The sequence below is a fragment of the Crocodylus siamensis genome, chromosome 7 (assembly GCF_052110815.1).
Source record: "Crocodylus siamensis isolate JL-2025a chromosome 7, ASM5211081v1, whole genome shotgun sequence".
NCBI lineage: Eukaryota > Metazoa > Chordata > Crocodylia > Crocodylidae > Crocodylus > Crocodylus siamensis.
In genome coordinates, this window is record NC_143401.1 from 30,566,323 (window position 1) to 30,587,781 (window position 21,459).

The 21,459-nt window shown below is 45.0% G+C and overlaps 1 protein-coding gene across 4 annotated transcripts in view; it reads right to left on the bottom strand.

Annotated features, from left to right (window-relative positions):
- The window catches only part of KCNMA1 (potassium calcium-activated channel subfamily M alpha 1), a 1,030,169-nt gene extending 1,009,009 nt beyond the window's left edge, over positions 1–21,160 (bottom strand). For 2 of the 4 annotated variants that reach the window (XM_090058812.1, XM_090058811.1), the window contains exon 1: positions 19,915–20,291. In XM_090058812.1, the coding sequence (XP_089914938.1) occupies positions 19,915–20,193 (279 nt within the window). In that variant the 5' untranslated portion in view covers positions 20,194–20,291. Of the gene's footprint in view, positions 1–19,914; positions 20,292–20,989 lie in introns of those variants that run through there. The other 2 variants (XM_090058809.1, XM_090058810.1) reach the window with 2 other exon arrangements.
- Between the last annotated feature and the right edge of the window lie 299 nt (positions 21,161–21,459).

The following is a 21,459-nucleotide window of genomic DNA, read 5'->3' on the forward strand; positions in this document are numbered from 1 at the left end:
AGCATGAAACGAGGGAAAGCTGTAGAAACAACATTTAGGTTTCCACTGCAGAAAAGTATCCATCTGTGGGATTAAACTCAATTACTTAAAAGGATAGAGAGAAACTACTTGACAAAAAATGGCAGGGAGAAATGACCAATTCATAACAGAGATGTTACAGTATTACAAAAATGTATTAAATTAAGTCTTTATTTCTTTCCAGGAATTTCTTACTGGGCTAATATTTTTAGAGCTGGTATTTGAATTCCATCTTCTTAAACAGTATTTATGTTCTGAGTTCAGTTAATATTCTATGGAGATTTTCTAGGGCCTTTACTTTCAACTAAAAGTATGTCTAAAGACAACATAAAGGAGATTATGAATTGTGTTTGGAAAATAAAATAAAAAAACCTCCAAGGCCAGGGATTTTAGTGACCATGGACCTGATCCAAAACCCACTGAAATACATGAAAATCTTTCCATTGACTTCAGTGAATTTTGGATGAGGCCTCATTTTTTTTAGTAGTTAATGTATGGCTCTTTCATCCTGTGTCCCACATCAGAGCCCTTTATTTACTGAATGAACTAGGGAACAATTGTTAAATATAGCCTGTCACTAACCGTTTTTCTTTATGCTCATTCACAATATAATACATATCTCTCTCTACAGCTTTCATATGATTTCTAGTATTCCAAAGAGAAAAATAAAAGGTCATAACAGAAATGCTATATTGCCTATACTACTGTTTTACACAATGTTTGTGTTTGTTTATTTGTTTTTTTCTTTTCCCCACAGTCTGACACCCATGACATTTTGTGGGCAGTGAAGAACTGAAGTCACAGATCTGGTCATCATCTTTGCCAACCAGCTGGCTCCTGGTTTCCATCCACAAACTGTCCTGACCAAGCCAGCCAGCCTGATGCAAAAGGTTCCAGAATCCCAGCACCAGAATACAGTCAAAACAGAAGCTAGCATAAAAAAAGAACAGCCTATTAGAACAAGCTATACAGTCTTTAATCACACCTCTGCAGTGTAGTGAGAAGAAAGGACCTTTAAGGGGTGGCCTTCAAAGCTCCTAAAAAAAAGAAGCTTTCATCAAAATTTGCTATAACTCATCTATGACTCCTTCCCAAAATTTGCCACTGCAATTACAATAAAACTCTATTTAATGTAATGTGTCTTCTATGGAAAATAACGAAACACTCTGTGTCCTTAAGAAATGTGCAGCCAAGTGTCTAAATCCTACTAGTATCCTATACACAGAAATTCCTCCTTTTTGGCAAGGACTCTTCTAAGTGCTATACCTATAAGCTCCTAGTCTAAGGATAGACATTACACATAAACTAGTCTAAGTGATCAGAAACTGGTTTAAACCTGTAGCAGAACAGATGTTCAGTGCACATAAACCAGTTTGAAAATGGCTGAAACAGGTTTGAGATAAACCTGGTTGAATGTAGTATCAGACTTAACTGATTTGAGTCAAACCAGGTTATGCAATGTCTGTCCCAGACCCTTTCCTGGTTTAAGCTAAACGAGACACTCCCAGCATCCCGGCATGCTCTCTGGGCTGGGCAGGGCTCTATGCTCCACAGCAGGGTTGGCCCCTCTCCTCTGCTCCCTGGCCAGAGCTCTGGCAGAGACTTGCAAGCCCAGCAGGGTCTGCTGGCTTCCCTGTGCCCCACCTCCTCCTGCCCCTCCCCCACTCACCACTTGCTGCTTAAGCAGAGATCCTTTCCTCCTCTCTCCCACAGCACAGACCATAGCCAACATATGGTATGCTAGCTAATGCTGTGTAAGGTAGATAGGACAGTGTCTGCTTAGGGATTTTTGGAAGTAATCAACAGCTCAGATGATAATGTCCCTCCATTCCTTCCATAGGAAAAGGCAGACAAGGTTCTTTGGGTAAATCTGATATATTTTATTAGACCAACTAAACAGTTGGAAAAAATTTTCTTACCAAGTTTTTGGGTTTAAAAACCCTTTGTCAGACTAAGGAAGCATCTCCAGTAGGTGTGTGCTCTTCCTAAATTGAATGAATAGTAAAGATGCCAGAGGCTGGTATGTATTTTCTTTTGGAAAAAATGTTTAGGAAGAGCTTGTAATGAGCAAGGCTTTGTTTTCTAATGGTGAGCTAAATGCTGATAATAGAGCTAATAAATACTCCGTTATCAAGGTACCCCACTCCCTAACCACAGTGTCCTGATGGGTCCTGGTCATACCCACCTCAGTTCAGCCCTGCGGAAGGGATAGGAGGGCTGCCCTAAGTGCCCTCCCTAGCTTCTAGCCTGAGCCACTGCAGGCATGTGCCTGCATTTCTGGGATCTGTCTGGTTACAAAACTGATTTAGCCTAGCCAGCTTTGACTACCCTGCAAAGATTGAATCAGTTCAGGCTCAGGCTTTCTAAATCTCTGTCCCTAGCCCTAGACATTTCTGATCTTTATGAAAAATATAACATTCCTACCTGCTCCTCAATTTGGCTGTCATACCATAAGGTTCATCCCTTTATCCCTGGTCAGGGAACAATTTAATCCATCTGTTAGCATGACTTAACAATAATCACCCTGAATTTTAGTGAAGGGGTTTAACACCTCAGCTTACTATGATTCAACAAACAAAAGAGCCTGGCATACTCAGGCATAACCATCTAAAAAGGAACACTGGCCATTTCAACTACAGACATTCTATTTCTCTATACATAAATAAAGCAGAAAACAAACAACCCCATGCCATTTTATCTTGTAGTTTTAGCAACAAACCACACATATTCTGCTCTTAAGGTTTAATTCCTCAGTAGCTCTAGACAAATGGTTCTTAACCTTTCTAAACTCAAGGCACCCCTGGATAGACTCCTCAGGAAAAAACAGCTCTTCATTTTTCTTCTTTTTTTTTTTACTACAGAAAAACGATAAAGCATTTTTTCTCTGTTGCAAAGAATTCCAAAATACCACAACTATGGATTTCTGTTTGAAATCTCTGGGCTTATCTTATGCATCATGCTTATAAATGTAACAGTGCTAATAACAATGTGGGGCACCCCATGGCACCTTTGAAAGGATTTCAAGGCGGTCCAAGGTACTGGCTCAGTACCAGGCACTCTGGCTCAGAATTTTACTAGATACTAACATTACATCGCCTCCCCTTAATGGTAGAGTTAATTCTGCATGCATTTGGAATGGTCAGTCCCAAGACTGTTTTCTTCTTGTGATCAAAACATCTGTCTCACATAGGATCTAGATCTGCTTAAAACACTGATACTACATAAGTCCAGGTACAGACATTACACTTTTACCAGTGTAAGTGATTGGAAACTGGTATATACCCATAACAGAACAGAAGTTCAGCATACATAGACTGGTTTAAAAAGGACAGCCCCCAGTTTAAGATTCGCCCCTCCCCCAATCCCACCCACATCACAGGGCAAATCTGTGTTCTGTCTGCTAGCATTTTAAGCTATGCTGCTTACAGAAAACCATGTAATTTAGATTAGTAGTTCCCAACCATTTTTATACTGCGGACTAGTATGGGAGTATGACAGGATACACAGAGCCCTCTGCCTCCCTCTTGGGGCTACCCAGCTTTAACCCTTTTAGTGACTGCTGGCATCAGAAGCCACTCGCCTGGGCAGAAAAACAAGCACAGTGTTCATGCCATGACCCAGCAGCCAACCCTTTGCAGCCCAGTACTGGGCCACAGCCTGGTAGTTGAGAAGCTCTTAGATCAATTCTGCTCAAGGTTTTTTGAGTGCCTGTATCTAGCCTAAAAGCCTGAACTTGCATAACCATGTCTTCATCCCATAACAGAGGATTCTATATTTATTAAAATAACTGTGTCCACATGTCACAAAGTGTTCTGAATATCAGTATTCTCCAAAAAATGCAAGAAAACAAGTACAAAAAACAGCAAATATATTGTTCATCACTTTTAAAAAATAATTACAATAGTAAATCACTTCGATTAAACCCTGAATGTATAGAACCCATTTGTGAGTTTTTTTGGAAAAAAAGAGAGTTGAGTCCAGCAGTTAACTTAAGAGGTGTTATTGCTATTTGTAAAATAGGCTCAAAGAATACTAAGAGATGTTCTCCACGTTGAGCTTTGTAAATGTCCTGGGAAAATGGCAGAATTTTAAATTTATACATAAATCCCACCAACGTCCGTGGAATACTAGAAGGCCAGTAATTAAAAAAATAGGTGCCTAAACTTTATCACTTAAGTTTATATTTATAAAATAAATGACTACATTTTTAAAATGCAGACTACCCAGAACTTTCCTCTAAAGTCAAATATAGCTACTATGTGCCTGAACTAATGAGAGAGGCTTTTGTTTTGCTGATGTGCTGATAAATGCTGTGTTATCAGCTCCCTGTTGACTTCCTTGTCTGTCAGGTTTGAAGACAGTATGAAGAAGCAGGGAGACAGACATTGAAAAGCTTAGTATCATAAACAGATTTATGCACTGCACCTCTCCTCCCCCTATTTTGCCAGGGCTGGGGGCTGGCAACACTCTGGTCCCTTGAGCAGTGAGCAGGAAAAGCCTGGGATTGTGCAGACAGGGTTGGGGTTCAAATCCCTCCCTAATCAGAGTGTCCTGATAGGGCCTTGCCACACCCCGCTCAGCTCAGCACCATGGGGGGCGGGCTACTCTAATGCTCCCCAGCTTCTAGCCTGAGCCACTGTAGGCATGTGCCTGCACTTCCTCAGTCCAGAGGGAATTTCTGTACAGTTGCAAACTGTAGGCGGGTTACACTAACTGGCAAAGACTAAATCAATTCAAGCTCAGGCTTTTTGAATGTCTGTCTCTAGCTCTCCTGTCTTGGGAAATAACAAGTCTTATCATCTGTTGATCACCCCAGGAAATGTTTAAGTACCAGGTTGTTTCAGGCCTCTAAATTCTAAATAGTATTGCTATAAGTCATCTCTGCACATGCCCCTTCAATGGGCAATCGTTCCCTGGGCAGGGGTGAGGGCCGGGGTCAGGATCATGAGGCAATGACAGCATGGTGCCAGGGCCCTGAACACAACTGTGATCTATTCCCCACATGTCCCTCTGGGGCCAGGGCCAGTATCACAGGGCAGGGACAGCATAGTGCTGGGGCCAGGGGCTGAGCCATGATCCACCCCCCACATGTCCTGGGCCCTGGCCCTGGCCCGGTCCCTGCCCCCAGACCTGGCCCCAGCCTGGAGAATGAGCAAGGATGGAGGGAGCTGATTGTGGTGCTGCCCCAGGTCTCAGTCCTACAATCCTGGCCTTGACCCTGCTAACCAACAGCCCCATCCCATCTGCCCAGACAAACATGCTCTTCCTATGGGAATCCCAGCTGGTCTCCATGGAGACCCCACCTGCCTGCCTGCTCTGTCCAGCACATGTGGCAATGGGTGCAGGGCAGACAGGCCTGTGGCCAAATAGGTTAGGATCAATTTGCATCTCCCAGCCCACACCTGGTGCCAGGCGGTGTAAATGTCTATGATGGGGGGGCCAAGACTGAGTCAGCCGCTGCCCTTCCCCTGGGACCGCAGCCATCACCAGCTCACCAAAACTCCTTAAGTGGCCTTCCAACCCAAATAACTGCCCACCCCTGGTGTATAGTATTTGCTGAGTTGTTTTCTGCTTTTCAGGAATGTTAGACATAAGGTTAAAATCTTGCTCCCATAACTCAAAGAAGTTGAGATAAAAAGGGGTGGGGGGAAGTATTTAACTCATGATCTAACCATTTAATATGAGATAAAAACAAGTATAAAATGTAACTGGGAACAATGAATGATGCACCAGGAAGCTAAGAGTAAGTAATAGCAATCCAGTGTTTTTGATGTTGGTAAGATTTGTCACTCTAACAGATGTAGAGATAAGGAGCAGAGGAAAACCAGGTTCCAAAATTAAAAGCTCCACCATATAATATTATAATTTAATGGAAGTGCTAAATAGTAAAATATAAAGAATATTACAAATATTCACTAATATGATGCTGAAAACAAGCAAACACTTGCTATTCAAACAGGAAATCCTTGCTATTCAAAAAGGATTCACATCTAAGAAGTAGGCCATGCAATAATTGAATGAATGCTTTCTCCCTTCCTCTTAAAGCACAATCAGTCTACCTAACCTAAATGTTATTGCATGTAAGTGAAAGTACGAGGACCTAAGAGCTGCTACATAGAAGCATATGTTTACTATTATTAGCATACTGGGTTTTCCAATTAAATGATGACTTCAATTGCTTTGGCCAATGTTTTCACCTTGATGATTGACAAGTAGCCTCTCTCTCAGTTACAGCTAATATTGCCTCAACAAGTTAATTCCCCTGTCACTGGTAAGGCACTTTCATTCACGTATACCAAACAGAACAGAACAGAAACTAGGAGTCACCTAGCCTTGGCTTAAGCGACTGCAAGTTGATTCGGTCTAAAATAAATGGATACATTAAAAGAAGTTGGTCTGTAAATAAATTTTTTATTTTAAAAGTTAAAACTTTTATAAATTAGTGAAACTGACTAAGAAGCCTAGAATTTCTTTCAGGCAAAGATACTAAGACTAGTGGGGAGTCTGCATCCTAAGCAAGAAGAAAAACTATTGGATAAATAACCATCTCATGGAGAATATTAGGAATAAGAAGAGAATCAACTAGGAGTGGAAGAAAAAGGCCGATCAGAAGCTTAGGGGGAAGTATAAATTGTAAAAATAGGTTATTTAAAATAATAGAAAAAGGTTCTTCAGCTATATACTTCAGAAGACAAAAAGTAAATAAAAAATACCTGCAGTAAGGTTAGCGCAGGGGATAAAGATTCAGTGCAGTCGCATCATATGCGCATTTAACTTACGCAAATTCATCATACGCGTATGCCCTGGAGTGCTGATTGTTTGGATTCAGCCTGCAGCTGCCCCCCACAGCGCTGTACACAGGGCCAAGCAGCTACATTGGGAGCAGCCCTGCTGGGAAGCTGTGCACGCTGGTCAGGCAGGAGTTTGCTGCAGGCTGCCCCGGGGGGGGGGAAGGAAGGACTGTACCACTGGATGGGGGAGGGAGCAGGCTGTACCACTGGGCAAGCCCAAGGGTTATTTTAACTCTACGCGATTTTCGCCTTATGCGCTGACTTTATAACCCAACCCCCATGTAAGATGCGACTCCACTGTAATCTAGGTGTGACCCATGAACTAAATGAATTCCTCAGCTTTCAATGAGGATAATAACATTGACCATTGGGGCAATGGCCAGGGGAATAAGGTGTGAAAATAAAAACTACTACAAGCAAATTAAAACACAATTCATGTAGTTTAATGCTCTCCAGTTACTCTCCAACCCCAGCTGCTGAAAGAACTGACACGTGAAATTGCAGGCCCAGCAGCATTTTTAGTATATCTGTCAACTCTGAGGTAGTATCATATGAAGTGGATATAATCAAGCCTATATTTAAGAAAGGATGGGGGATCCTTCGATGCAATAGTACAGAATGCAAGCCTATATACCTGGGAATTAAACAAAAATCTGCTTTCAGATAGGAGCAAAACAACTGATGTGAAAAAGGATTTGAGTGCACTACTTACTCATGGGATGATTATGAACTTCCAGTATGATGCAGCCATGGAAGAATGAAAGAGCCAAATCCCGTTTCACCTTTAAACATCTAAAAGACACTTACAGAGACACTTAGGTATAATCTTTGGCACTTATGCAGATTCTAGATTCTAAATCCCACGCTGCTACAGGAGGAAAGTCTAGGTAAAGCATGTAGCTGCCACCCCAAAATGGTGGTAGAACAGGACACACCTACCTTTTAGCTCTATATCTTTGTGGTTAGATTACATAGAGAACAAGGGATTTGGGTTCCAGTCCCCTCCAACATCCCAGCAAAATTCTCTAACCACCAGGCTAGGAGCTAGACATTATCCAATATATAGTAATTACCCAGACATTATCTAGTTCTCCTCTTAAGTTCCCTGGTCAAGTATCCTAACCAATAGGCTACTTGGCTGAAAAAAGAGTAGGCATTCTTTTGCTATTTGGAGGCTTCTGAATATGCTGAGAAAAGAGGTACAGGGTGAATATAGCTGTGCGGATGAAAACAGAATCTAAAATCTGTGTGTCACAAATTGCACTTACCATAAGTGCCACTTAAGTGTATAGAGATGGAATATGGTCTGGGCCAGAATGTGATCCTGGGTTGTATCAAAAGAAGAATTTCCAGTAGAGCAGGAAGTGTTAGTCCCACTGTAAAAGCCACTAATAACACATCCTCTGGAATCCTATGCACAAGTCCAGCACCCATGTTCAGGAAAAAACTGAAACCGAAAGAGATGCCGAGATGGGGTACAAGAAGCACTTAGCTTGTTTAGCCCAGCAAAAAAGTCTGACAGACAATTCTAATACTGTGTCTCTATCTGAAGTAGGAGCATAACCACCACAGAGTGAAAAGAAAGGATTTAAACTAAAGAATAATATCATCATAAGAGCAAATGGACATAAACTGGTTGCAAATAAATCTAGTGTGGATGTCAGAAGAAGGTTTCTAACAATTAAAGCAATCAGGTTCTGGAAAAGTCCTCCAATGAGCAGTGAAGAAACCTAACTCCTTTTTAAGAAGGAACTAGACACATTTATCAAAGAGAATGTATTATATTGTGTCTGTGACAGCAGAGCACTGAATTCAGGAGGTCCCTTCCAGTGCTATGTTCATAATCTCCATGCAAATACTCAACTGAAAATGAACTAATTGCTAGAATTCTTCATTTAAAAAAAGAAATACTGTAATTGAAAAGATTTTTTGATAGTTATTTGAAATATAGTTGCCCTGGTTTAGAGAGTTACTAAAGAGTAGTATGTAAAGTAGCAGGATTTTCTAATATCTAGAATGGGAAAATAATCACAGCATCAGTGGTGCTGTTGTTACTCTTGACTTTTCATTAGTGACCTCAGCATGTTGATTTTAACAGGAGACAAAAAATATGTAAAAAACAATACAGCATTTCATTTAGAGCTGGACAGAATATAACAAGACAGTAAGAGCACAGTAAAAGTAAGCATCATTTGCTTCAGCAAGCTTACTTCCCACAATATAAATAGGGCAATAAATATTAGGGCTATGTGAAACAGCACTGTTTTGTTTCAACTTCTGTTTCACCATTTTAAAGGGACAGTGTTTTGTTTTGTCATTTCGTTTCATTTTGAAGCACTGTCCCATTTCATTTTGTCGAAACTGTTTCACTGTTTCGACATGTTTCGCTGTTCTGCCCATAGGCTATAATCGGGAATCATGAAAATGCCTATAATTTTGTCATTTCTTTCCTGATTTGGATGAAAATTGCAGGGATGATAGCCCCTTCTGAGGTCATTAAGCCTACCAAGCTTCAAGAAGATAGATGCAGGGGTTTCTGGGAAACTGCACCTCAAACTGTTCAAAGCAAAACTTATAACGCTGGCAGCTTGCTGGTTTCTGGAAAACTGCACCTCAAGTTGCTGACAAGCAAAACTTGCGTGACTTACTGGCAGCCTCCTGTCTTCCCATGCATAGAACTGAGGGCCCACACCCCTGGGAGGACTGTGGGGCTGTGCGAGCTCCTCCCAGGCCGGGAGGCAGAAAGTAGCCCTGGCTCTCCCCTGCCTCCCACCACCTGGCTGCTTTGAAACTCGAAATGTTTTGAAAATTTCAAAACATTTCAAGTGCCCTCATTTCATTTGAAAGCTGTTTCAAAGCCTTTTGTTTCATGTCAATTTCCCTGTTTTGAGCTCGAAACACACCAAAACAGCTTCAAAATGAAACACTTGCTTAAATTTCGCACAGCCCTAATACATATGCAATAGCAGAATTTTAACTTGTGATTGTAGTTATGAGCTATTCAAGTGCCACTCATCTGGTTTGTTACATAAGCAGAGCTCCTCAATGGCACTGTGATTTGGTATTAAATATTTGCTTATTTAATTTTATGTTAGAATTGGAGTTCTGTTATTATCTCATGTATTGCATATTCAGGACTAAAGACACATGCCAGTTTTACCATGAATGCTTGACAGTGTTAGGTGTAACTGGCATTTACTTTAAGCACTACACAAATACAATGAAGGCCCGAGAAAGGATTTCCCTTTAGAAGCAATAAATACAGTAGTACTCATTAGCTTTTACAGAATATTTTTCACACATGGATCTCAAAATATTTTACCAATATAGCAAGCACACAATTTATTAAAACATTGATGATATACATTTTTTCAGGTACTATGAAACATAATAACCTGCAAACACTTAAGCATGTACTTAACTTTACTGCTGTGAGTACTTCCATCTAAATCAGTGAGGCTACTCATAGTAATAAAGGTAAGCACTTGCACAAGGATTTAGGCCTAGCTGCAAACATATGCCCAATGCTTGCAGGCTGATCCATGAGTGAAGACCTATCTGCAGGTATAGCTGCTCTAGATGTGTTTTGAGGATGTGTCTGTCCATGAACATCAGCGCAAAGGATTTATGTCATGGTACAATACTATCAACCTCATCTGAACACCCTGTGATTTCAAGGGCTAGGGACAGACATTACACATAAACCGGTTTCATAGATTTCATAGACATTTGGGCTGGAAGGGACCCCGGAGGATCATTGAGTCCAGCCCCCTGCCCCAGGGGCAGGAAGTCAGCAGGGATTATAGGATCCCAGCAAGATAAGCATCCAAATGTGTCTTGAATGCTTTCAAAGTGGGTGCTTGAACCGCCTCCAGTGGCAATCTATTCCAAACCTTGGGGCTCAGACAGTAAAGAAGTTCTTTCTTATGTCCAGCCTGAATCAGTTACGGCGGAGGTTGTGACCATTCAATCTTGTCATCCCTTGGGATGCTCTGATGAACAGACATTCCCCCAGATCCTGATAAGCACCCCTGATAAACTTATAGGTGGCCACCAGATCGCCCCTGAACCTGCGCTTTTCCAGGCTGAAGAGTCCCATGGTTCTCAGCCTCTCATCAGAAGGTCTGTTTTCCTGACCTCTGATCATGTGCATGGCTCTCCTCTGCACCCTCTTAAGCTACTCGACATCCTTTTTAAATTGCGGAGCCCAAAACTGGACATAGTACTCCAGCTGCAGCCTCACCAAGGCCAAGTACAATGGGAGAGTGATGTCCTAGGATTTGCTTGAGAAGCATCTATGGATGCAAGACAGCATTTTTCTCACTTTACTAGCCGCAGCATCACATTGAAGGTTCATGTTCATCTTGGGGTCAATCATGACCCCCAAGTCCCTTTCATCTGTAGTGCCAGCTAGCATAACACTGACAAGCCTATATGCATGCTGCAGGTTTTTCCTCCCAAGGTGGAGAACCTTGCATTTCTGGTGTTGAACACCATCAGGTTCTCACCCGCCCATTTCATAAGCCTGTCAAGATCTGCCTGGATCACCCTCCTGTCCTCAGGTGTAGATGCTTTACCCGAGTTTGGTGTCATCAGCAAACTTGGCCAGCGCACTTCTGACACCAATGTCCACATCATCGATGAATATGTTAAATAGTATAGGCCCTAGGACATAGCCTTGAGGGACCCCACTGGTGACCGCACAGCAAGACGATTGGCTTCCATCAACCACCACCCTCTGGGTCCTACCTTGGAGCCAATCCCCCAGCCAGAGGATCGTGGTGAGGTTGAGGCCACAGTTAGCCAGTTTAGCCAAGAGGTGATCATAGGATACCAGATCAAGGGCTTTTTTAAAGTCAAGATATACAATGTCAATCTCTTCCCCCTTGTCCAGGTGATAGGTCACCTGGTCATAAAAAGGAAATGAGATTGGTGAAGCAAGACCTACCCGCAACAAACCCATGCTGGGTATCCTTCAGGATATTGCCTTCAGCTAGTATGTTAAGGGTGGCCTCTTTGATAATCTTTTCCAAGACCTTCCCCAGGATAGAGGTCAGGCTGATGGGCCTGTAGTTTGACGGATCTACTTTCCTCCCTTTCTTGAAGATAGGCATGACATTGGCTCTCTTCCAATCTTCGGGCACTTTACCAGAGCACCAAGAGCTCTCAAAGATCTGTGCCAGGGGCTGAGTTATGATGCTTGCCAGCTCCTTGAGTAACCTTGGGTGTAACCTGTTAGGGCTGGCTGACTTGAAAGTATCCAGCCTCTCAAGGTGTTCCTTCACAAGGTCAGCTTCAATGAAGAGCAAGAAATCTCCCTCACCCAGGTCTCCCTGACCCACAGTGGGCAGGGGCATCCCATGGGACTGGTGAAAAACTGGCACAAAGTACCCATTTAGCAAGTTCACTTTTTCCTGGGCATCAGTTGTCAGTTGCCCCATATGGTTTAGCAGGGGTCCAAAGTTGCCCTTGCTTTTCCTCCGGCTCCTCACATATCTAAAAAAGGACTTTTTATTGTCCTTGATATTTATAGCTAGCTGGAGTTCCATCACAGCCTTGGCTTTCCTGGTTTGCTCTCTGCAGGTCCAGACCAGAGCAGAGTATTTCTCCTTGGTGGTGGTTCCAGTCCTCCATCCTTTGTAGGTCTTCCTTTTGAGATGCAGGTCCACTAGGAGCCAAGGGGGGCTGCTGTGCCTTTTTGCTGCCTTTCCTCCAAGACAGGATGGACTTTGCTTGCGCATCCAGGATTGCTCCCTTGAGGAGCAATCCTTGGTTTAAGTGATCAGAAACTGGTTTAAACCTGTAACAGAACAAATGTTCAGTGCACATAAACCAGTTTGAAAATGGCTGAAACTAGTTTGAGATAAACCTGGTTGAATGTAGTATCAGACTTAACTGATTTGGCTCAGACTGGTTTATGCAATGTCTGTCCCAGACCCTTTGGTGGTTTGAGATAAACCATACTCCCCCAGCATCCAGGCATATTCTCTGGGCTGGGCTGGGCTGGGCCAGGCCGGGATGAGCTGGGTTCGGCTCTCTGCTCCACAGCAGGGCTGGCCTCTCCCCTCTGCTCTGGCTGCACCTCCCACAGACTCTGCAGGTGTCTGCCTGACTTCTGCTCCCCACCTCCCCTCCCCACTCTCAGCTAAGCAGGCATTTCCCTGTCCCTCACAGACACCTCTCAGTATTAGCAAGCAGACCACATGCTGGCTACCTCCAAGCTGTGGCACTCAGGATAAAGGCAGAATCAACAGATAGCTGGTAATGTCCTTCTGTTGTTTTTTTAATAGGCTGACAAACCCTGAGTTAGGGGTAATAAACATTCCCTGCTGGGCTGGTGGGAGGAATCCCTCCCTAATCAAAGCGTTCTGGCCACCTCACCACACCCCTCACCCCCCGCAGCTCAGCAAAGGAAGGGAGGGCTGCTGTAGCACCCCCTGGCTTCTAGTCAGATCCACTGCAGGCACGTGCCTGCATTTCTAGCTGAAAAGGAAATGTCTATCCACCTCCAAATCAGTTCAAACTTTGCAGGTTAGACTAACCTGCAAAGATTGAATCAATTCAGGCTCAGTCTTTCTGAATATCTGTCCCTAGCCAAGATGGCCAGGAAAAAGGAAGGAGTTAAACCTACTAAATGGAAACAGTTTTGTAGGGTTCTTTTCCTCTTCTTGTGTGGAAAATCTGACTTTAAAGCAGTGAGTGCAGCTAGTATACATCCAAGGTAAATAAAATAAAATAAAATAAATGTGAACAGTATAAAGGTTGAAAGTAAATTAAATCATTTTATAGTTTTTAATCATAAAACTGTTAATATAAACAATTTAAAATGTCTTCATGATTAATTCCATTATTTTTATTCAGGGTCTGACTCCAAAAGCACATTGAAGTCAGTGGAATGGTTTCCAGCAAATAGCAGATCAGGCTTTCAGATTCCATAACTCCCAAACTGACAAACATGGACACTATATCACTTCAAGGCAAACTGATCCTTACACATTACAACAATGAGCATTCATTTAAACAGAATCATGGATGCTGTATATGGGAATAAAGTGGTCCTTTCCTCTGCTCAAACCTGGCACATTCTAATAAGTAAGAATATCTACAGGGTATAAAACAGGGAAATATAAGTCTACTAGAGTTGGCCAAATAATGTAGTCAATCAGCTAGAGAAGTAGGATTATCATTTGACTAATCCATGCATTAATAATTTGAGTAAAAAAAATTTGTAACAGTTCTCCCAAGTCCTATTTCCACCAGTAGAGGCACAAGTACTAGGTGTGGAGGGTGTGGGTGTGAGGTGAGGAATCATGTGAGTGTGTGGATACGTGTGGTGTGGGGGGCTGTGTGTGGGGTGAGGATGGCTGGGGTATGCGAGAGAGTGTGGGGGTCTGTGTGTATGGCGGTGTGAGGGGGTGCGGGTGCATGTGTACGGTGAAGCGTGCATGTGGGACTCACCGTATGAACACATACAGCCCCTCCCTCCCTCCTTACAGACACATACTCACACAGTCCCTCTCTACACACACATACCCCCCACCCTGCCAGGATACCAGTCCAGGCCCATGCTCCCACAGTCTGGCGATGCAGCCACGTGGTGTTGGAACAGTGTGGCAGCAGGAAGGCAGGGAAATGGCTGGGGCAGAGCTGGCCTGCTATGTCTTGCTGCTGGCTCTCCCTGGATCCTACTGTCCCTGACTCCTGTCATCTCTGACATGCAGCCAGAAGCAAGTAAATATTAAATTTCTAATTTTTTAGGGGGTGTGCAAGCCAGACAAAATGGCCTATCAGGCCAGATCTGGCCCACAGGCCATATTTTGCCTGCCCCTGAACTAGCTGTATTGAATTAAGACATAACAGTCAACCAATTCAGGACCCTTGGACTGGGATCATTAGTAGTTGTTTGGCATGCTGCTCACCACATGCTGCATACTCTGAAAATGTGTTTCAGTAAAGAGCTCTGATGACAGAAAGTCACGACACACTTTCCTGCAACTGCCTGCAGAGCACTCTTGCTTTTTAGCACAGAATTCTAAACAGTACCATAAAAATCTCTCCTATTCAGATGGTTTAAGTAGTGGGATAGATTACTGGAAAAGGTCCTTTAAGAAAACTTGAAGCAATGCCTCACAATCCACAGGTACTGTGGATTAACATGCAACCATTAGACCGGGGGTAGGCAACCCCCAGCATGAGTACCAGAGCATGGCATATAAAGGCCTTTTGTTTGGCACTTGCACCTCGGGATAGACAGCAAGGAAGGGGCCAGGACTACACTGTCACAACAAGGATAGGGCCCCTTGTGGCTCCCCCGCTGTCCACCCCAGTACGCCAGCATCTTACAAGTCGAGGTTGCAGGCATTTTTGACACTCTGCCCAAAAACGTCGCTGACCCCTGCATTAGACGAGGTCTCTACCAGTTACATTTTGGGTGAGTAGACTAAATTTTTCAGTGAATTTCCATGTAGGGTTTGACACTGACTTCATTTTTCATGCAGGAATCCCATATGCGTTAAAGCTGTGTATGTGGACCAATATTATTAAAAAGTTCCAAGTTCTTTATTACAGGTGCTTCTTCAAAGGTGCTAAACTGGAAAAACGTGTCGTGTCTAATGATTTCTATAGTGAAACTCACACTTTTGCAATGCATTGAGGTAATTCAGTGTGATATTAAGAACTTTCCCCTTAATTTTGGGGCTGTAAACCTTTTCAAGACACAGAGCTTTTTCCTTTCTAAACTCATTTCTTGCAAGACCTGGTGCGTAGCTAGAATGATGTCAAATCCGGATAGTGATCAGGTCAAGGCTTCTCAAAGGGCTTTATATTTGTTTCAAGCCCTATCTACATCTTGCTTGGGGTTTGTAATCTTCACCCACATTTTAAAATATCTAAATAAATTTGGTATAGGGAAAAGATACTTACAAGCTTTGGAAACTTGCAAATATTTTTTATGCGCAGAAGAGTTATGGCTTAGCCAACAGCAGCAAGCCTTTCAGTGTACAGTACCTAATTGCTGTTTCAGAAGAACAAAGAAAAAGGTAAAAGTAGTTAGTCTTCATAGCCCTTTCAGTCCTTGACCTCTCTAGTGACATGTCCACAATTGCCAACCTGTCCACTACAGACTGAATTAAGACTCACCAAGTAATGTTATATAGGCCACCTGACAGCCACAAGATGGTAACAGTTCAATTACAGTTCAGAGAAATGCACTGCAATCCACTACTAATTTCATGAGCCATCTAGTCTTCTATTATTCCTGTGCCTCAGTCCAGTATTTCTTGCAAACAAGAAAGAAAACCAATGCACAAGACTCATGTACAAGAATACATAAAATATATTTAGGTATTTAGTTTTGGGGAAGGCCTTCAGGTAGAGAAAAGAAGACTTTCCACTGATAAAGACAAAGCCAAAAATCTGTCTATATGCAGCATGACTGAAAATGATGGGGCTTTCTTTCCCAAGTGATTTTTTTTCTTTTTCATTGACAAACTTTTCCAATTTAAGGTTTTGGTTTTAGACAGATAAAAGCTAAAATATTCAAGGAAAAGAAATGGTTTCCAAAAATATCCTTCTTTCATTAAAAATCTAAGTTTCTGTTGGAAGAAGTTTCAGCCAGCTTTAATTCAATATGCTTTATTACACTCTTGTACTGAAGTAAACGGCCTAAAGGATTTTCAAAGAAAGCTTTACTATCACTTTCAGGCCCTCAATAGGTATGTCAGCTCCAGTCCATCTATAATTGTTACACCTTTGGATTTGATATTTATATCATAGGTAGGCCAAGGTAATTCCCAAAAACATTTGTTTTCACAGAAAATAACTGCAAGCATGATGGACTGGCACCCTGCCAGTGGGGTTTTAGAAGGCAGAGGACATAGTACCTTAGGGTACTAAAGATACAATGATCAAGGTCCCCTCTGCCCAAAGGTTACAACACCTACTTAACTGCACCTGGCAGGCAGCTTCACACAAGGGTGCCCGTTCACTTGCACAATCATGCTAAACCTGTGGAAATGACAAGTCTTAAGTCTTGCCCTTCCATACACCTGTGCAAAGGCCTGCTACTGCCTGGTTTATCGAGAACAGATGAACAGCAGCTGCAGAGCTAATACAACACAGACATAGCAATGAGATGCCCCACCCTAAACGGGCAAAGGGTGCAATCATTTTATACAAAGTATGACATTGGATATTTGTTTTTTCTTCTACTATGCCATTAACAATAGAGCAATTAACATGATCAGAGTCCAAACCACCTCACTCAAATTGCAAATTTTCCTTTTTTTAATACCAGTCTAAGAATGGTTTTGTCAAAGGACATAGACAAGCATGCCACAACTAATGTTCTCTTCCAAAAAAACCCCAAAAGAAATATCTACATCCTTCTTAGGATAGAGAGCTCAATGCAAACTTAGAAAAACAGTATTTTCTAAACCTCTAAGTGAATTTAACAAAATGAAAATTACTGTATGATGTACTTGTTAAAGAGAAAATATTATTGGCTAGAAATTGCAGCGACTTATATTTCCTGAAGCATTGATATAACGGTCAAAACAAATGTCATTCAGTTTTGCAAATTTTTAAATTTGTGCCCAATAGCTTGTCAAACTTTTATCCCAAATAAAAGTTACAATAAAAAACCTTTGACCTTCAACCCCGCCACAAAAAAAAACAAGAAAAAAGCCAAAGCCCTTACCCCCCACAAAAAACTAATCTTTCAAATTAAGGATAACAGCCAATAACTCTTACTTAAATAACTACACAGTAAAAATGATAATATTAATAAATATGAACAGCATAAATTGGCTTCGGAATTCTGAGGAGAATTCAAGCACACGTTTTCTTTTCCCTTTGACTCTCCATACCCGTCCCTAAAACAACTGCAGCAGCATAAAGCGTTACACACGGATAATTTTAAATATCATTTTTTTTAAAAATCCAACCCCACTGCAAACACAAATCAATTTAAAAATACATCTAAAGTACACAGCCATTAAAATGAAGTAAGTTCCTAAAGTGAAGCTGAGAGAATCCTACTGGGCTTTATACTGGGGCTCTAAAACATAAAATATGGTAATTTCTTTGCTACTATTAAGAATAAGATGCTGTGGAAATTCCTGGAACCTGAATGAACGCAGTGTCCCACAGCTGTTGGCACTGTAATTCTGCTCCTTATGACTATTTGCCATAAAGTCATAGAAATTAGAGATGGGAAAGATCTATTTGAGATCACTGAGACTGGTGGTCATGTAGATGCAAAGTACAGGATACCCCAGATTTTCCCTGCTCCCAGCCCATCAAGAAGAAAATTGGATGGTGAGGTGCCAAGGCTCACCATTACCTACAGGACATTACATACATGTGAACGAGCACATTCACACACATCTATTGCAGCAGTAGCCTTATTGGCAGCCCTTCCTATGTGGCCCTGTCACACACAGCTTTTGCAGAAGTTTTCATTTTTTATTTCACCCAGTCCTTTTTGTGAGCAGCTGTGTGACCTTTTAGCAGCCAATCATGCCTTCTTTATGTATCCAGAACCCCAACCTCAGTATACAAAGAATGCAAGACTGCAACCTTTCTAATTATCCCTTACCAAAGTGGCCTAAAAAGGCGTATATCTCCCTTTGCCTGCAAAGACCTCCCTCACCTCTTCCACAGACTGCTCTTCATGGAGCTGACTATTGTAGCTTGGAGATTTGAAGTAGACATTAGTGGATGAAACGTAAACCCTGAGAAGACTCATACCTAAAAGGATCAAAACGTGAAGGAAACTGTTCAACTAAACAGCATATTACGACTTGCAAATAAACGCATGGTTAGGATATGGTTTTCCTAACTTTCTTTAAGAGATGTGTGAACCCGTGGGTGAAAAAGCTGAAGGGTCTATGAATAAGCCATTTGCCAAGATACTGGCATACTCTGACTTTAGACTCACAGGTGAAGATGCAGGCAATGGCATCACTTGCCTCCTAGGATTGTCCATAGCTTTGCCTCTCACACAAATGTAGTTCACTCTCAGCAGATAAGGCTACTAAAAATGCGTAAAGGGAACTCAGGACTCTTCTAGCCAATTCCCTCTCTCTCAAGAACTCCGATTTCTTTTCACGGGAACCAGCATTTTGCCAAACATGCAAATACATACACGTTAATTTTCATAAGAGTTGAGTGCTACAGTTCTGTGATGCCTGAAAAACCTCTCCTCTATCAACTCACATTCAGGGTTATGTTATAAATGAAAGAAAAATTAAAGAAAGGCCATCAGCTGATACTTCTTCTGCAATGCGAGCTTGCAGAAACATAGGAAATTAGGGTTGGAAAAGACCTCTGGAGATCATGTAGTCCAACCCCCTGCTCAAATCCCCAACTATCTCATCCCAGCCACGGCTTTTTTACCCAGGTCTTAAAAGCCTCCAAGGATGGAGATTCAGCCACCTCTCTGAGTAACCCATTCCAGTGCTTCAGCACCCACCGAGTGAGAAAAAGTACCTGCTTCATCTCTAATCTAAACTTCTCTGGCTGCAACTTGAGCCCATTGCTGCTTGTCTTGTCATCTGCCACCACTGAGAACAGTCCAGCTCCGTCCCCGTCGGAGCCCCCCTGCAGGGAGCTGAAGGCTGCTGCTAACCCCCTCTCAGTCTCGTCCACACGAAAGCCCGGGTCCCTCAGCCTCTCCTCCCGAGCCCTGCTCCCCAGCCCTGTAGGCTTGAGTGAAAACTCGCCGTTCACCCGCGGGCTGAAGTGCGGCGCGCAGCCCGGGCGACGACCCCGACCCGGGCGAGCCCGGCACTCCACGGAGCAAATCCCCTGACGGGTTGCATCGCTCTGTTGCTTTCTTTGGGGCGACTCAAGAAGTCGTGATTTGATCCGCCGGTGCTGTGGGGGATAGCAAAGGGCCCTGCGTTAAAGCCTGCCAGCACCCTAGCAACCAGAGCTGAAGCAGGCAGGGCTCCGTTTGCCAGGCAACAACACAAGGCGAGACGAGCCGGGCCGGGCCGGGCCGGATGCCCGCGCCCGCCCAGGCACCCGCGGTGGAGCGCGGGCAGGCGGCGCCGCTCCCGCTCGCTGGACAGCGCCGGCCGCGGCCCGGCGCCGGGGCGCTTACCTTGCTCTTGCCGCCGCAGTGGCAGCACACCGTCCACAGGTACTTGAGGGTCCGCCAGAGCAGGATGATAAAGAGTCCCCCAAAGAAGGTGACCATGGACGAGGCGAGGAACGCCCACCACATGCGCTGGCCGCGGCTGTCGCAGGGCACCTCCATGGTCACCGGGATGATGAGCGCATCCATCTTGGGCACGTGGACGGGGGACGAGGCCGCGTCTGCGTTGAGATGGTTCGCGTTGAGATTGTGACTCATTCTAGGGCCGCCGCTGCCGTTCGCCATCGCTAGCAGCGCGCGGGGGCTCCGCGCAGCGCCCGCCGCCAGCGCCCCCCGGCACCAGCCATCCCGCCGCCGCCCGGGCAGGCAGTGCCAGCGTCCTCCGCGGCGGCCCCGGCCTCGCCCCCGCCCCCCGCCGGGCGCGGCCCCGACCCCCCGCCCCCGCCGGGCGCGCCCGCCGCCGCCACCCACCGCCCGCCCGGCCCGGCCCGGCCCGGTCCCCGGCAGCGCGGGCTCCGCGGCTCAGTCTTCCGCGCGGGGTTCAGCTGAGCCCCTCGCGCCGCCGCCTCGTCCAAGTCCAGCCCCTTCCTCTCCTCGCCCCCTCCGCTCCGCTCCGCAGCCGCCGCCTCCGGGGAGCCTAATTCAGCCGCCACTTGCCCATCAGCGCGCGCGCGGCCGCCGCTGCCATCCTCCGGCCCGGCCGCCTGCTCCGCCGAGGCTCAGCGCCTGTGGGCGGCCGCGCCGGGCTGCGGGCACCGCCGGCTCCCCATGCCGCCGCCTCCGCGTCCGCCCCGCGCGCCGCTGGTGGAGCCGCCGCGAGCCCGGAGCCCTTCACAGGTAGCGGCGAGGCGGAGCCCCGCGCGGCCCGAGCGCGGCCGGCACAACAAGTCCTCGGCACGGCCGGTCCATCGCTGCCCGAGCCAAGATGGGGCTGGCGGCGGGAGGAGGCGGCTGCTCCAGTCTCCCCCCACGGCCAAGCCAGTGCGCTCCTGGCTGCCTCGGTGACTGCCGTGACGCACCGCCAGCGCCGCGCCTCAGCCCTCCCCTCCCCCGCGCCGCTAATGCGATTTATTTTCAATACCGCTGTTTGCCATCCTCTCCTTACAGCAGATCGCAGTGACCGGAATACGAGATGCCGGGCGGGCGGGCGCGAGATGCGCGCGGAGATGCCGCTGGTCAGGGGCTGCGCTTCCCCTTGCCATTCATTCCGCTTCTTCCTCATCGCCCTCCATGGGAGCCGCGAGCCCGGCGCGATTCCGCGGGGCCGGGAAGCAGGGCAGAGGCGTTAAAGCGGCTCCGGGGGGGGAGTATGATTTCGGTTGTATTCAGCATCTGAAGGGAAACTTGGATCGGGGTTGTTCTGGGAATTGCCTGCCAGGAGCAAGGGGGAGCGGGGAGGTTGGGAAAAGGGAGAGATTCAGGTCTTTGCAGGGCTGCTTGAGTTGCAGCAGCAGGTGCAGGAGGGTGAGAGCAGGGGTAGCTGTTTATAAAGCTTGGAGGAACAAGGAGAAAATCATCATCAGGAAACCATTGTTTGTCCCTTTCCCCTGG